General features: G+C 48.7%; 1 protein-coding gene across 1 annotated transcript; it reads right to left on the bottom strand.

The window, feature by feature from the left end:
• Positions 1–3,742: 3,742 nt before the first annotated feature.
• On the bottom strand, positions 3,743–17,955 carry LRRC74B (leucine rich repeat containing 74B). The gene is made up of 9 exons (XM_041729287.1): positions 17,805–17,955; positions 16,767–16,909; positions 16,207–16,339; positions 15,043–15,249; positions 10,128–10,237; positions 9,050–9,165; positions 7,802–7,880; positions 6,122–6,217; positions 3,743–3,898 (listed from the first exon to the last, which is right to left on the bottom strand). Exons 1-9 carry the CDS (start codon positions 17,953–17,955, stop codon positions 3,743–3,745), a joined length of 1,191 nt encoding a protein of 396 aa, XP_041585221.1.
• Between the last annotated feature and the right edge of the window lie 13 nt (positions 17,956–17,968).

Here is a 17,968-nt window from a genome sequence, read left to right as displayed (position 1 = left end):
GTAAACAATCCGGAGGAGAGTTGCGCCACCCACCCACGCCCAGCAAGCCCGTGAAAAAACCGCATTGAGCTTTTGTCGTGAAGATACACTGTTTATTGATGTGGTGCCACCCAGGAAGGAGAACAGGAAACCAATACTCAAAGTCCCTGATGGCTCATAAGTGAGGGTTTTTATGGGCAAAATTTGGGTCAGAGGGTCTCCTGAGAAAGTGGACGCTTTTGATCGGAGGCCTATGACCTCATGTTCACAGATGTTACTTTGTGACTTGAGTGCCTTCCTCTAGTCCCCGAAGTGTGCTCCATCTCGGGAGACTTAGATTCTGAAAAAGTATTTCTTAAGTTAGAGATTTCATTAGATACATCTGGTGATTGTGTCTGCGATTGTGCTGATCAGCTGCTTAGAAGTGCCTAACTGCTTGTTTGGTCAGTAAACTAGTGAGGTCATGATCCTTTGTTGTTATTAAGATTTTATTTATTTATTAATGAGAGACAGAGAGGGAGAAAGAGAGAGAGGCAGAGGGAGAAGCAGGCTCCATGCAGGCAGCCCAAGCTGGGACTCGATCTCTGGTCTCCAGGATCATGGCCTGGGCCGAAGGCAGTGCTAAACCGCTGAGCCACCCAGGCTGCCCATCACATCTTATTTTTGTTAAGATTTTTTTATTATTTTAGAAAGAGAGCACAAGCAGGGGGAGGGGCAGAGGGAGAGGGAGACAAGCAGACCCCCTCTGAGCAAGGAGTCTGACACAGGGCTCCATCCCAGGACCCTGAGGTCATGACCCTGGCTGAATCAAGAGTCAGATGCCCAAACAACTGAGCCACTCAGGCGCCTCTCACATTTTAAAGTACTATTTATTTTGCTGGTTGCGCATATTCAGAGTAAAAAGTGTGGAAAATGAAGGATAATATAAAAAAAATAAAAATCATCCCCTCACCCACAACTGAGAGTTAAACATTATTAGTATATCAGAGTTTTTAGTCTTTTTTTTCCTGCATATCTACAGGTGTTTCATACAATTGGATCTAACAATACGTTGGATTTGTTTTTGTAACAGCTTTCTTGAGATATAATTCACATACCATACAATTTACCCATTTTTTAAAAGATTTTTTTTTATGTTTAAGTAATTTCTAAACCCAGTGTGGGGCTTGATCTCACACCCAGAGATCAAGAGTCACATGTTCTACCGACTGAGCCAGCCAGGCGCCCCATAATTAAAGTGGTGTACAAAAATAAATAAATAAATAAATAAATAAATAAATAAATAAATAAATAAAGTGGTGTACAATCCAGTGGTTATGTAGTATATTAAGAGTTGTGGGGATCCCTGGGTGGCGCAGCGGTTTGGCGCCTGCCTTTGGCCCGGGGCGCGATCCTGGAGACCCGGGATCGAATCCCACATCAGGCTCCCGGTGCATGGAGCCTGCTTCTCCCTCTGCCTGTGTCTCTGCCTCTCTCTCTCTCTCTCTGTGACTATCATAAATAAATAAAAATTAAAAAAAAAAAAGAGTTGTGCAACCATCACCACAATCAGAACACAATTAGAACATTTTTATTACCTCCCAAAGACATCCATGCCCTTTTGCTGTCAACTCCCAGTCCCTCCCATATCCCCAGACCTTGGCAACTTCTTTATTTTTTTTTTATTCTTTATATTTTTTAAAAAGATTTATTTATTTTTTTTAAAGATTTATTTATTTATTTATTTATTTATTTATTTATTTATTTATTTATGAGAGAGACTGAGAGAGAGAGAGAGGCAGAGACACAGGCAGAGGGAGAAGCAGGCTCCTCGCAGGAAGCCCGATGAGGGACTCAATCCCGTGACACCAGGATCATGCCCTGCGCCAAAGGCAGATGCTCAACCGCTGAGCCACCTAGGCAACCCTATTCTTTCTATTTTTTAAAGCAATCTCTACACCCAACATGGGGCTCAAACCTACAATCCTGAGATCAAGTTACACACTCTATGGACCGAGCCAGCCTGGCACCCCTGCCCTAGGCAACTTCGAATCTACTTTCTGCCTCTATAGATTTGCCAATTCTGGACATTTAATATAAACAGAATCATACAGTATGTGGTCTTTTGTGAATGGCTTCTTTCACTTAGCATCATGTTTTCAAGGTTCGTTCATGTTGTACCATGACACAGTCCTCCTGATAAACGATACATTCCTGTAGTAGCACGATACTTCTTTCCTTTTTCTTATAAACAGCTTTATTGAGCTACAATTCACAAATCATGCAATTTATCTATTTAAAGTGTACAATTCAGTATGTTGGCAAATTGAATTTAAATTTTAAAAGTGTAAAAAAATAAGGAGAAAAAAATAAAGGGTACAATTCAGGGGCTCCTGGGTGCCTCAGTTAGTTGAGCGTCTGATTCTTGTTTTAGGCTCAGGTCATGATCCCAGGGTCATGAGATCAAGCCCTGCGACAGGCTCTGTGCTCAACAAGGAGTCTGCTTAAGATTCTCTCTCCCTCTGTCCCTCTCTACCCCTAAAATAAATAAACGAATCTTTAAAAAAAATAAAGTATACAATTTAATTACTTTTGGTTTAGTCAGAGTTGTGCATCCAATACCACAGTCAATTTTAGAAATTTATTTTTTTTCAATTTTAGAAATTTTTAAAAGATTATTTATTTATTCATTCATGAGAGAGAGAGAGAGAGAGAGAGAGAGAGAGGCAGAGACACAGGCAGAGGGAGAAGTTCCATTCAGGGAGCCTGATGCGGAACTCGATCCCAGGACTCCAGGATCATGCCCTGGGCTGAAGGCAGGCACTAAATTGCTGAGCCACGCAGGCATCCCAGAACATTTTTATCAACCCAAATTTCATTCCTTTTTGTGGGCAAACAATATTCCATTGTATGCATATACCATATTTTATTTATCCATTCATCGGTTGATGACATTTATACCTTGTAGATATTATGAACAAAGTGTCTGTGGACATCTGTGTGCAAGTTTTTGTGTAAATATATGTTTTCATTTCTCTGTGATTGGAATTGCTGGGCCTATGATAAACTACATATTTAGTATTTTAAGGAACTATCAGACAAACCATATGATTTTTTATCCTGATTTTCTCACTTAACATTAACCATGTACATTTTCATAACTTGTTAAATATTCTTTGAACACTTGGCTTTTAATGTTTGCAGACTTCCAAATCTTAGCCTATTCCCTGTTACTGGGCATTTAGATAATTTCCAACTGAAATATTATAAATAGTATTTCAGTGAACACCTTTGGGCATCAATCTTTTTATGCAGCTCTGGCTACTTCTGCAGAGCAGATTAATCAGACCATTGAATCAAAGAGCACAGGCAGTTTTAAGGTTCTTGGTGTATAATGACAAATTGCCTTCCAAAAAAGTTGTGTCTGTTTGCATTTTGGCAAGTTCAGTTTGTACTTTCATTGTCTCCCGAGGTCACCAAGGCAGGGACTTTGGACATCTTTGACCCCATACCCAGCTCAATGTGTAGTGCATGGTAAAAGTTCATGTTACACAAATTGGTGTGACCAAAGGAAGGCCCAGTCTCTGCACTGACAGAGGCCATGGGATGGAAAGGAGAATACAGGTGTCTGAGTCATTGTGAAGATAGGCTCCACAGGACTTACCACCCGGTTGACATGGGGGCTCACTGCAGACTCAAGTGGTAATAAGGCATCGTGAAGCCAAGGACCCCCAGCATTGAAGTTGAAGTGGCCAATGTGAGATGAGGAAGCCACATACCATAGTCACTTAGGGGCAGATGCTGATAGGGACAGGGCGAAGATTGGTGGCAACTCTTTTTTGTACTCCAGTCCGTGGGCAGCAGTCTTTACATGGAGTGCTGGAAGAACTTCCTTCACGGAGCTAGTGAAGTCATCAAACTCTCTGTCCACTTGGATATCCTGAGAAGAAATGCATTACAAGGCAGTACATCATCACCTTTTGAGAACTTTACTGTTTTTCACTTATACACATAGGGTTTTGAAGAAACTCCTTAGGGGATCCCTGGGTGGCTTAGCGGTTTAGCACCTGTCTTTGGCCCAGGGCATGATCCTGGGGTTCCAGGATCGAGTCCCACATCGGCCTCCTGCATGGAGCCTGCTTCTCCCTCTGCCTGTGTCTCTGCCTCTCTCTCTCTCTCTCATGAATAAAGAAATAAATAAAATGTTTAAAAAAAGAAGAAACTCCTTAGGACAGCTTCTATGCTATGGATGACAATGTCATTACTCGCCAAACCATTAAAATAGAGAAGGGAAGGGGCTCCAGGGGAGCTCCTTGGGGCCTGCACTATTTCTTGATCTGGGGGCTGGTTGCATAGGTGTGTGCTGTTTGTAGAAAATTCACAGCCCTAATCCATGTGCTCTTTTCAGAATAAATATTATTCCTCAATAACAAATGAAGACCAAGGGGAGTGAGGGAAAGAATACTAGCACCAGTGGGGTCCATCTCTACACAGACCTCTCCTGTGGGGTCTGCTAGCTCATCCCCTCTTCACAATGGGCCTGGCTGGGATATTTCAGCCCCATTTCATCTAAAGACAAAGCTGAGCCCTGGAAAGGGTTTTACATGAACTGTCAGGATTTAGAAGTATTTCCCTTAAACCGCAAGAGAAAATCTAAGGCTGGGGAGATTACATTAAAAAGAGCAAAGGAACAGGGAAATATAGCATTGCATCTAAACTAGTATCATTCTCCAATTCAGAATATCCCATGTTGATGACTCAGGATTTGGTCCCAGGACTGTCGGACTCTTACCTCTGTGGTGTTTCCATTACATTAAATCTCCTGATAATAATCATACTTTATATTAAATAAGCACGTATATTTGCAGAAACATTTCATATATCATTCCTTTATTTGTTTTTTTGAAATATTTACTTATTTAAGTAATCTCTGCCCCCAACATCATGGAGCTTGAACGCACAACCCCGAGATCAAGAGTCATATGCTCTTCCAACTGAAACGGCCAAGCCTCTCTCTCTCTCTCTCTCTCAATCTCTTTTAATGATAGAATCCAATGCTGACAGGAATTCTCAGAACAGAAGGAAAATGGTCAAGGCAAGCTAATCTCTGGGAAGGCAGAAGGAAGCAATAAGGCTGTCATCAGTTGTCCAAAGCCTGAGGGATTGGAACTGTAAAAACACATCTCTGGAATGTTTTGACTCAAATCTGGGTTGAAATAAACCAGAGTTAGGGACACCTGGGTGGCTCGGTTGGTTGAGCATCTGCCTTTAGCTCAGGTCATGATCCTGGCGTCCTGGGATCAAGCCCCACGTGGGGCTCCCTGCTCAGCGGGGAGTGTGCTTCTCCCTTTCCCACTCTCCCTCTTGTGGTCTCTCTCTCTGTGTGTCAAATAAGTAAATAAAATCTTTTTTTTTTTTTAAATAACAAATAAAAATAAGAAGCCTCAGATCCCGATGTTTTCACCACATGCAACCTTTATTCAAACTCTCTGGCTTAGAGCCCCTTTCTATTCTTAAAAATTCTTAAATTTTCCAGAAAGGCTTTGTTTGTATAGGTTAGAGCCATCAATACTTACCATCCTAGAAATTAAAACAGGAAAAAAAATAAAAAAGAAACAAACCAAGGTTAGAATAAGCAGTGATTTGTGACTAGACTTCCTTCTAATACTTCTATTTGGGGATTCTCTCCTTAATGTTTAACTGCTTTTAATTTTCTATATTAAAAAGGCACAGTCGAATGAAAAGGAATCTTAGTCTCCCTCGAAGCCACATAAGTGAATCTTCCAGCACCATGTCCACCTCCAGGCAGAACAGGCCAGGTGGCAGGGTGAGGTGCCTTACAAGTACTGAACCTGCAAATCCAAACATCAGAGAACACTGAGCTTTGTGTCCTCTGAGCCACCTATTGTCTCTCAGCCAATGACAACCCCAGGTACTGTTGGAGGTGAGGCCATGGCGATACCCCCCTCCTCCCGTTAGGCATGGGAGCAGAGCCAGAGTGGCACTGTGACCTGACATTAAGGCCTGGGGTGGAACTCAGGCCCAGCCCCACTGAGCATCCGGGCAGGACACTCTATTTCTCTAATCCCCATTTTCTTCCTCTAAATGATAACGTGTGGGGCTGTTGGAAGGATCATAGATGAGATTTATTAAAAGCCCTTACAGAGAAATCCAGAAGTTCTAGGGCGGACATTGGATTATCCCGGATGGACTTCAGAACTCCAAAGCAGCCTTCACCTCGTATGGGATTCCTGGAGATCTGAGAAACATGCATACAATTGAGCAAAACCGAGCCCAGGGAGGCTGGTGGAGCAACTCAAAAGGGAAAGAGGGCTTCTTCATATCTGATGACAAGTGGCTCAGGACAGCCCCACTGTCCCAGCTCAGAAGTTGTCTCCACTGACAGAATGCCCTGAGTGAGGCTGTGGGGCCAGGGAAGAGGAGAGAGGGCGAAGCACTGCCTGAGCACTGGCTGTGTCCAACTCTGTCCTGGGTGCCAAAGATACAGACACACAGGGCACATCTTGCCTTTAAAGAGCTCACCTGTCAGGGGGAAGAGAGGAAAAGGAAACGTCATGAAAACGCAGTGCAATGAGAGTGTGCATCAGCTCTCCTGGGGAGGTAAGGCTTAGGCAGACGATCAAACACCTGCCCTGAGCTTTACAAGTGAGGTGGACAGAGCGGGGTATTTCAGCAAGGAGGGCTGGAGGAGCAAAACAGAGGGGAGAACTTGCACCATGTGCAGGAAATTCAGAGCAGCTTGAGGGGGAGAGAATGAGCTTCACAGGCAGAAGGCAGAGGGTTTTTAGCAAAGCCCAGAGCATGTGTAGTGAATGACATGCTACTCAGCTTGGATTTATCCAGAGGGAGCTGCTGACAGATTTAAAGCAAGAGGGGACAGGAGCATGTTTCTAGTTTAGAAAGATCACCAGGTAGGTAGGAAGGAAGGGCCAGAGATGGGAAACTAGCACAGAATGTGAGGGGAAGTGAGGAGTAGACAGCCTGAGTACTCTGCAGGAAGGAAGGTGAAGGATGGAAGATGTGGGAAAAAGAGGGAGGGGTAGCATGGGGCTCTCGCTTCTGACTCGATGGGGAGCCCCTCCCCCCCAGGAAGCAGCCCCTAGAGAGAGGTGATGCCTTCAAGTTGTGCTTTGTGCCCATGAGACATCCAGGGGACCGTCCAGCAGGTGGCTGGAAATGGGGATCCAGAGCTTAAGAGAGGTCTGGGTTGTAGGCAGGGGTCGGGGTGGAGCGGTAGGAGAGGAGTGAACCTCAGGCTGGGGATGGGAATGCTACAGGGGGCTCCTCTGCCAGTTGAGGGAGCTGAGAGCCAGGCAGTGCTGGATGCCCCCTGGACCTGACAGTACTGTACTCTGAGCACTTGCTGATGGCACAGTGGCCCTCAGGGGCCTGCTCTACCCTCGGTTGCACCCTCCCTTCTCTGTCCTCTGCTCTCAGCCCTACTTAGCCATTCCTACCCCACTGCAACCCTGAAGGAAGGGAACCCCTGGTGGGCACACGAGGCCTCCGGTAGGTCTGAGCATGGCCAACAGTACACCTGGGCTGACCCTGTGGGCTGAAAAAGAATAAGGACAGCTGAGAGGTGCAGTGATACCACTGGGAGGGAAGGATGGGTGAGGAAGAGTCTGAAGAAGTACATGGATGATTGAAGAAGGTGGGTGATTGAATGGCAAGGGAAATAAGTGGTCATAAGAGGAAACCAGGAGGCCCCCTCCCTTCTCTGGGCTCTAGAACCTGTGTACCCCACTACGAGAGGAGGGATATGTGTGGACATGCATAGGCAGGTCTGTGCTGGGGCCTCCCCCATCAGGCTAGCACTCACAACAAGAATCCTCAGTGTCTGGTTGACCCGGAGGCCCAGGCCCAGGCTCAAGGCTCCCACTGCAGAGATGCGGTTGTTGCTGCAACAGGAAGACACGTGCATTTTGCTACCTTCTGAGTAGCTGTGCACCACCAGACTGTCCCAGGGTCCCAGCTGGTGTTGCTGGTGCATCCACCTGGTTAGGCTTCCCGATCCAGCATCCGCTGATGCCTCAGGGACCTTGGGCAGGTCAGTATGTAAAGGCTCCTTCATTGGAGGCTCCTAGTGTTCAGGGAGATTGCTCAGCAAACACACCTAGAGCATTCTTCCCACCTCGTGGAGGCCAGCTGCTGCTCCCAGGCCCTCAGAGCTCAGCAGGTCCTCCCACATGTTCTGCCCCAGTCAGCACCCCATTCCTATCACCATGACAGCATCTGTCCTGGAAACCACTCAGCTCTCTCCTCCTGCTTCTCAAGATGGACCTAAACTCTGGCCCCACCACCTCTCTTGGCCTCTTTATCTTGGAGCCAGTCCCACTACCCTCTGACCTCTCACACTCCAGCTCTGCCCTCACATTCCAGCATGTCTTGTGGCCTCTTCTGGCCTTGACTCCTTCCATGGGAAGGACAGAATTGCAGCAGAATTGAGCAGACCCTGCTCAACGCAGCAGCCCCCTGCCCCCCTGGGGCAAGTGCTCAGCCACACAAGTCCAGGACCTGTAGGGCTTCAGTCTCTCTTTCTCTGTGGTTTGCGGCCCCTGCTCTGGTTACTTGCTGAGGCTGGGAGGAGCAGCTCACAGACGTCATGTGCTGAGCAGAACAGGAGCACTCACCCCACACTAAGCTCTGCTGAAGATTTTTGTTTGTTTTGTTTTGTTTTGAAGTAGGCTCCATACCCAGTATGGAGCCCACTGTGGGGCTTGAAGTCACCACCCTGAAATCAAGATCCCAGCCGAGAGCTGAGATCAACATTTGGACACTTAACCGACAGAGCGACCTAGGTGCCTACCTGCTGAAGATGTTTTACATGCATGTTTTCAATTCCCAGCCCCCGCCTGTGCAGCAGCAATTATGAGATGCAAGGTACAATGATGAACTTCAGTGAGAAAGGGCTGAGTCCTCTTGGATTGTGGCCCAAGCCCCATCATAGGTAGACTGTAATAAGTTTGGGAGTTAAGGTGGTAAACAGCAGCAGGATCATGGAGTCCCTGATCCCTTGGTGGCTTTGGAGTTGGAGGCTGTGACATGGGGACCATCCTATGCACCTCACCTCATGTTGAGTTCCTCCAACACATTGTTGGTCTTAAGTGCCTCACCCACCGCGGATGCTCCAGGATCTCCAAAGCCATTGTATGAGATGTCCAGGACTCTGAGGAAGATGTTTGCCTGGAATGCAAAAGAGTGAAGCCAGGAGACCTCCCGTGTCGGTGGTCTGGGGCCATAGCCTCAGAGGCCAGGAGGCCCAAGGTACAAAAAGCACAGACTGAGAACAGAAGGTCAGAGGTTCCAGGTAAGAATCTTGTGGCTTGAATGATGGTGACCAGGAGAACGGAATGACTGGAAGCACAGCACCAAACGTGGGTGTGGGTGTGGATGTCCCTCAGAGACTGCCTAGCAGCAGACCCCAGAGAGGCAGTGATCCGGCTCCATGCCCACTTGGAGGACCCAAAGGCAGGTACTCTGAGGTACAGAGCAGGATCTCAGATGGGCTCCAGTGAGGGGTTGTTGGAGACTGTGGTGGGGAGAAGGGCAAGAGCTTGTGGCTGCAATGGGAAGACAAAGCCTGACCTACCACTTGTGGAGCAGGATCCTCAGGTCACCCTGGGGGTGGGGGAAGCAAGGCACCTGCTGCCATTTCCTGAAGAGGGCCCCACAAATGTAGCCGGTACCAGGGGCATCCTGGCAGGTAGGAGCCACTCATTCCCAAGGCCTACGAACCACAACATCTAAGGAAGCAGGTGGGATGTTTGAGAGCGTGTGCTGGGACCCAAGGGTGCAGGGTGTCTCCTCAGGGAGGCATCTGCATATGCCCACAGTGAGCATGTTTCACCAGACTGCACGATATCCCTCCCCCCAGCCCCATGTCTGTAATATCTATAATATCTGGAGAAGGTGTGCAACGCTCAACCCAAGACCCTTCAGTAAGTGTCGTGAGAGTGAGCCTGGTGTTTTGGAGTCATGTAATGGGGCTGGGAAAATTAAAGTCACCAAACAAAATGTTTTTAAAGCTCTTCTTAAAAGATCCAAGGCTCGTTTCTGAAGACCTGTGAAGACAGGGAGCGGGCACCTGGGAAATCAGTCCCCATAGGACAGGCGGAAGGGTAGATAGGCAGCAGGGGTCTTCATACCTCCAGTCCCCTGGCAAAGGCCACAGCTCCTGGTCCTCGAAGGTGATTCCAGCTTATGTTAAGCTCAGTGAGTCCTGTATTTTCTGCCAGGGCCGGCCCGAGCATCTCCCCTTCAGAAACACCAAGACAGACCTTATTCTCTGTTCATTCCTTCAAAAAAGAATCCTGATAACTGTTGCATGCCAGAGTCTCTTTGGGACACAAGGGTCACTAAGTTGAAGCCAATATGGGCCTGCCCTGTCCTCAAGGAATTCACATTTAATGGGGGAGATACAGTTGATCCTTGAACAACATGGGGATTAGGGGCACCAAACCTGCATATAACTTTGACTCCCCCATACTTCAACTGTTGACCAGAAAGAAGACCTTGCCAAGAACATATAGTGTTGATTAACATGTTTTGTATGTTATACACATTATACACTGTATTTTTATAAAAAAGTAAGCTAAAGAAAATTTTATTTTTTGAAGATTTTTATTTATTTGACAGAGAGAGAGAGAGAGAGAGAGAGAGAGCCAGAGAGCACAAGCAGGGGGAATAGCAGAGGGAGAGGGAAAAGCAGACTCCCCACTTAGCAGGGAACCTGATGTGGGGCTTGTTCCCAGGACCCTGGAGTCATGACCTGAGCCAAAGGCAGATGTTTAGCCGACGGAGTCACCCACGTGCCCTAAAATTTTTTTATTAAGAAAATCATTAGGCTCCTGGGTGGCTCAGTTGGTTGAGTATCTGACTGTTGATTTCGGCTCAGGTCATGATCTGGGGATCATGAGATTAAGCCCCATGTTGGGTTCCATACTAGGTGTGGAGCCTGCTTGAGATTCTCTCTCTCCCTCTCCCTCTGCCCCTCCCCCCTCTGCACGCTCCCAATCATTCTCTCTCTCAAATAAATAAATAAATAAATAAATAAATAAATAAATCTTTAAAAAAGAAAGTCATAAGAAAATACACATATAACACTGTACTGTATTGGGGACACCTGGGTGGCTCAGTGGTTGAGCATCTGCCTTTGGCTCAGGTCATGATCCTGGAGTTCTGGGATGAGTCCCACATTAGGTTCCCCACAGGGAACCTGCTTCTCCCTCTGCCTATGTCTCTGCCTCTCTCTCTGCATCTCTCATGAATAAATAAATAATATCTTTAAAAAATACTGTACTGCATTTATTTTAAAAGGTGTATAGGTGGACCCATGCAGTTCAAATCCATGTTGTCCAATTGTAAATACAAATTAATAGGATGTGATCTATTATAGACTACATAAATGTGGAAATAAATAGGGTTAAGGACTAATCCTGCCTTAGGCGGGTGTCAGGAAAGTGAGGACAGAGGAGATAAATTTGAAGACTGAGGGATTCACCGTGTGTGTGCATGCACAGCAGAGAACACACACAGCAAAGTTTGAATTAATGGAGGCACGAGGGAGCATGGAACACTTGTGGAAATGCCCACAGGCCTGGTGGGTGGGTGGGAGCCAGTGAAACGAGGTAGGAGTAACGGGCACTGGAAAGATGCCAAGTGGCCTTCAATGCTGGGCCAAGGCTTTTGGGCACCAGCCAGTTAGTGGTGAGTAGGCAGGGAGGCTTTAAGAAATGACAAAGGTGGGAAGCCTGGGTAGCTCAGTGGTTGAGCCTCTGCCTTCAGCTAAGGTGGTGATCCCGGAGTTCTGGGATTGAGTCCCACATCAGGCTCCCTGCAGGTAGCCTGCTTCTCCCTCTACCAATGTCTCTGCCTTCTCTCTGTGTCTCTCATGAATAAATAAATAAAATACTAAAAAACAATGACAAAGCTGAATTCCTCAGAGGCGGGTATAGGGAATGGACTGAGGTGGGTGAGAGCAGAGAGGAGAACCCAGGGCACCAGTTGGAAGGCTTGTGTCATAGCCTATAGGCAAGAAGTGATGAAGCTGGTGCAGCTGTGTAGAGAGGAGGCACTTGTGGCAGAGATAGGAAAGAGGGAGCAGTGCAGGGTAAGAAATCTTGAGAGATTTTTAGCATGTAAAGATGGACAGAAGAAGCCCCACCCACCCATCATGCTCTCCACTCTTTCAGGATTCAGCCAATCTGACCTGCTCCCAGTGCTCAAAAGCACCAGCACCGACATGATGCTGTGTAGAACTGGGCTACCCCCTGTGTAGAACTGTTGGCCCTCCTCATTCACCTGGCTAATAGCTCCTCATCCTTCTAACCTGGGTTCACGGCATCAGGAAACCTTGCCTGCCCAGTGAGGCTGTGCTGTTTGGGCCCCATGTCCACCATGCTTCTATCCTTCCACGCTCTGGTTGAATGATCTCCCTTTGTCCAGCCAGTCTCTCCCACCAGCCTGGGAGTCCCTCAAGGATCTGAATTTGACCCCTCTCCATGGATCTGAATATGACCCCTCTCCACCTTAGCTCCTCATGTGGGTTAGTAAGGCTAGTTTGAAGAGATGCACAGAGGAAAAACAGATGCTCTAACCGAGCATCTGACTAGGTTGCTCTGGGGTGCCTGGCTGGCTTGGTCAGTAGAGCATGGGACTCTTGATCTTGGGGCTGTGAGTTCAAGCCCCATCTTGGGTGCAGAGATTATTTTAAAATAAGTTTGAAAAGAAAAGAGGAGAGAAGAGAGGAAGAGAAGACAGAGAAGAGAAGAGAAGAGAAGAGAAGAGAAGAGAAGAGAAGAGAAGAGAGGAGAGGAGAGGAGAGAAGAGAAGAGAAGAGAAGAGAAGAGAAGAGAAGAGAAGAGAAGAGAAGAGAAGAGAAAAGAAAAAAGAAAAGAAAAGAAAATTACAGCCTGCTAGGCTAGAACCACTGCAGCAATATACTTTAGCACCTCGGAGAGCTCCCTGCAAGGCAGCGGGACTCCCCTGTGCAGCCTCCCTGGAACAGGGCTCTGGATTCCAAACCCTGCACTGGGTCTGACACCCGCTGATTCTCGGTTACAGGTGTACTTTCACCCCTCCTGACACTTCTAGGGCTGGGAGGAGAGGGCGGTGGTCCTCACTTTCTAGGGAAGCCCTTTCTTTGCTGAACTAGAGGGTGAGAAGGTTCCTCTACGCACAAGAATCAGCCTCTTGAAACTCCAATGCTTGGCCTTCATGACCTCTGCAGCCGACTAGGAGGTAGGTGCTACCTTCATTCACCATGGGTCAGATGGGGAGACTGAGACCCAAGCCCTACACCCTTCAAGGGAGTCGGGCCCACCTACAGATCCCCACTTGGGAAAACAAAATGGTCCTGCTGAGTTTGTCCTTTTCTGAGCTGAAGTCCTCCTTACAGCATATTTGCACCACCTTCAGAGGAGGCCTTAGCTTCCCTCCCCTCCATCTTGGCTGCCTCTCTGATGCTTGACTTTTCACTGTGAAGGCCTAGGGGGACATCTATACTTAGCGTGTTGCAAATCTGAAATGAACTTGTCTCTCTTTTTATTTTTATTTATTTTTACTTTTTAAAAAGATTGATTGATTGATTGATTGATTGATTTATGATAGACACACAGAGAGAGAGACAGAGGCAGAGACACAGGAAGAGGGAGAAGCAGGCTCCATGCTGGGGGCCTGACGCGGGACTCAATCCCGGGACCCCAGGATTGCGCCCTGGGCCAAAGGCAGGTGCTAAACCACTGAGCCACCCAGGGATCCCCTTGTCTCTCTTTTTAAAAAAGATTTTGTTTGTTTGTGTGTGTGTGTGTGTGTGTGTGTGTGTGTGTGTAAGAAAGAGAGCAAGAGTGACAGCGAGAGCGAGAGAGAGAGAGAGAGAGAGAGAGAGAATGCCCCTCAGAGGGAGGGGCAGAGAGAGAAGGAAAAGCAGACTCCCCACTGAGCAGGAAGCCCAATGTGGGGCTCCATCTCAGGATGCTGGGATTATGACCTGAGCTGAAGTCAGAGGCTTAACCATGTGCCCCTGAACTTCTCTTCTAATTTCACAGACTTCTCATAATAAGGTAAACATGCTCTCCAGCAGTTAAATTCTAAGACTGATCTTGAAAGGCCAAGGTTGGTACCACTCCCACTCTAAGCTGCTTGAGACAGAATAATAATTCTCAAACTTTCTTGATCAGATAAATCTCCTAGGGCAAATGTAGATTTGCCATTGAAATGTAGATGCATGGGCCTTGCCCCACCAAGACTCTGGTTCAGCAGGTCCAGGGCCCAGAAATCTGAATTCCTAATTCAAGATCCCAGGTGATTCCTATAATTGATTGGAGTGATTGAGAACAGACAGGTAGAAGTACATGTTCCTGGCAAAGCAGATAGCTTGTGCAAAGGCCCTGGCGCATGCAATAAAGTGGTGAAATCAAGGAATCCCACCAATGTCTTCCACAGCAGTTACAATAAAATCTTCATACCTTTTGCCAAGATTTGTAGGCCTGCACCATCCACTGTCTCTTCATCCTATAGCCTACTCCCTCTCTCCTGGCTCACTAGTCCAGTCACACTGGTGTCTATCAGTCTGGGAAATAAACCTGCAGGTTCACTGTTCCTCTGCTTGAAATGTTCTCTCCCTGGTCTTGCCATGGCTGACTCCTTCCCACCCTGTTCATTTCAACTTAAATGTCATCTCAGAGCGCTCCCCAGCCACTACTCTAAGACGAGGGATCCCCATTCTTCTCTAGACTTGTGCCCTGTTTATTTTGTTGCATCAATAATTACAGAGAATTATCTTGTTAATAGGTATTCCTCGAGGCCAGGGACTTTGTTTTGTTCACAACCAGGTCACTAGTGGCTAAATTAGCATCCGGCACATGCAGCAGCAGGCAATGGCAATCTGTGGAATGGATTAAGAGTTCTGTGTAGAAGGAGTGGGAGAGGGGCAGGCCAAAGTGGGACATGGGAAACAGGAGCCAGAGTATGAATGTTCAGAGTGGTCTTGCCAACCTCCACCCACCTCTGCCACAGGAGGAGGGGCTTGAGTGCCCCATGGTGGCCCTGGCCAGATGTTACCTGCTTGGTCATTCAGCTGGTTATAGCTTAGGTCCAGCGATTTCAGGCCTGTGTGGGCCAGCAGGAGTTCAGCAAGGTACTGGGCTGCATGCTCCTCCAGGCCATTCCCTGCCAGCTGTACCTTCTGCATGGTTGGATTCACCATGAGGGCAGCACAGACTGCTTGAGCTCCCACCACTCCCATCTGGTTGTCCGACAGGTCCACATCTAGGGGTTGGCAGCACTCCTCAGTCAGTGGGATCCAGAGGCAGGTACCACCCTCTTCCACCTTCTTCTATCCCCCAAGCCTCCAGGCCTGAGGCAGTGGACAAGGCTATGCAGCCAGACTATCCTGCAGTTGCATGGTGACTCTGCCTCTCGTCAGCTGCATCCACCCCTCCAGCCCGAGGCAGCTTCTCTGATGCCCGCACCCTCCCCATGCATCCACAGCTTCTTTATCAAAGGGTTCAAACTGCCTACTTCATGGTGCCATAGAGGATGCCTGCAATGGTGATACAGCCACCCCAAGGATGATTCGTGCTTAGCAGCAGTATAACACACCCACAGAGTCTTCACTAATTCATTTCTGGGAACTGCCAAAGGCAGCCCAGGTGGCCATGCATGGAGCATATAAGTGAGCCAGGAGCTTTGCTAAGCACTTCACATATGTGGTTTCATTTCATACTCAGCAAAAACCCAAGGACTAAGTGCTATTGTTGGGGCCATTTCACAGATTGAAAACTAAGGCTCAGCGAGGTGGAGCAGCTTGCGGGGGGGTGGGGGGGGGTGGGGCACCCTCTCTGTGACAGAGATGGCGTTGGTATCCAGCCCCACTTCATTCCCACCCAACCCTCCACCCTCTCACATGGCCCATCCCCTGCCTCTCTGTTGGAGACTTCTCTCATTCTGCATTTAGGCAATGGGAGGCAACCACACGCAGAGGGGAGCTGGCCAGCAGAGGAGAGGAGTTGGGGGAGGGGGGCGGATCAGGAGAGGAATAGCACGCAGCATTGGGGGCACCACAGAGAGTCTAACTCCACCCCCAACCACCCCACCCTGTGATGAGGCCCCTGCCATGGCAACACCAATACACCCCAGGTGAGAAGGCCCAGCCATGAGGGGGCCCACACCCCTCAGGGAAGGGAGGACTCAAATCTGCCCACCTGCCCCAGGCTCAGCACCTACCACAGATACTGCTGCTTTTGCTCAGGGCACCTGCCAGGGCCTCCACACCAGCCCCACAGAGCCCATTGTCTCGAAGGTCCAGTCGCTTGACATAGGGATTAGAGGTCAATGCTGAAGCCAAAGTCTGGGCACCCTAGGACAAAAAGGGGCCTGAAGGACCTGGTCCTTCCCAGGGGTGAAGGCCTCAGACACAGCTAGCCACTATCCTGGCTCATTTCCAGGGCACAGCCCTCTAACTGGAAGGCCTTTCCCTTCCCACATGCCCAGGGGACACTTTCTTACCCTTCTAGGCTCTGCTCAGACCTCACCTTCTGGAACTTTCCCTGACCATCATCCCCCACTGCCAGCAGATTAGCATCTCCCAGTAAGCCCCTCAACCCTTACACTGAATTGTCATAGCCTTGATGCCTGCTGACACCCAAATGAGGGGATGGGATATGCCTAGCACGCAGCAAGGCAGGGGGGTGTGTGTTATGGGCTCAGGAAGGGGCCACTCCCATGGCTGCTGCTTCCCAGGTCCTGTCACTCCAAGCCTGACCGCAGGGTCTCTCCAGGGTTACCTGAGACCCCAGGCCACGGTGCCGCAGGTTCAGCTCTGGGGTGCTCCCTAGGTGCAGAAAGCGGGAGGCAGGCACAACACTATGGGCTTGGCAGGACCTCAGGTAGAGGGTGTCCTTGAGCAGTTCTCCAGGCCCCTGGATGCCTGATAGGAGACAGGGAGAGGATGAATATGGATCCCTTTCCAGACCCAGTAGCCTACTCCCCTGCCCTGTGTCACCATGCAGCCTGCATTTCCCTCTAAAGTCATTTCTCCCTGTGCTAGTAGGGACATTGAAGGTCAGAGAAAACAAATTCTTTCCCTAAAGTCACACAGCTAGTAGTAGTCAATCCTGGCAAAGTCAGGGTTAGGACCTTTCCTGTCTGACGCCAAAGTGCCTGCTGTGTCTTTCCTGCTGGATTACAGAACACGTATGTTTTGAGAATATTTCATGGGGGAAGAAACTGAAACAATTCTAAGTTCTAAATATTTATTGGCGGGGGATCCCTGGGTGGCTCAGTGGTTTAGCGCCTGCCTTCGGCCCAGGGCATGATCCCAGAGTTCCAGGATTGAGTCCCACAAGGGGCTCCCTGCATGGAGCCTGCTTCTCCCTCTGCCTGTGTCTCTGCCTTTCTCTCTCTCTCTGTGTATGTGTCTCTCATGAATAAATAAATAAAATCTTTAATATAAATAAATAAATAAATAAATAAATAAATAAATAATAAATACTTATGGGCTTAGTTTTCCCTGTGGGTTGGGAAACCCCAGCCCTGCTGTCGTTGCAGGGTGAGACACCTCTTCTCACACTGTTCGGCGGGGTTTAACGTCACTCACTTTGAGGCATTTTCTATAGTGGAACTCCTGTTGCCCCCACGAGCACTGCGGGAAGGGCAAGGGGCCGGAGGGGCCGCTGCTGTCCTGAAGGTGTCCCACGGAGGGGTGCGCTCCCTGCCGGACAGGGGCCCCTTGCCCACTAGGCCCCAGCCTGGCCCCTCAACCCCTGCGGGAGAAGCTCCCCAGGGGAGGAGGCAGGCCCGCCCCCATCCCTTCCCGGGAGCACCTTCCATCTCCCAGTCAGAGTCTGAATCAACGTCCGGACACTCCTCGGCCTCCGGGGCCTCTGCTAGACGCCCAGCGGCCGCTGCCTCCTCCTCCAACCGCTCTCCCCTCTCCCCAGACCTCTGGCAGGGACCCCTCACGCTTGCGCTCATTTCTCAGTGGTCG

This window comes from Vulpes lagopus, chromosome 14 (genome assembly GCF_018345385.1).
Source record: "Vulpes lagopus strain Blue_001 chromosome 14, ASM1834538v1, whole genome shotgun sequence".
Lineage (NCBI taxonomy): Eukaryota > Metazoa > Chordata > Mammalia > Carnivora > Canidae > Vulpes > Vulpes lagopus.
Note: the sequence above shows the minus strand (reverse complement) of the source record. Positions and strands in the feature narration are given on the sequence as shown.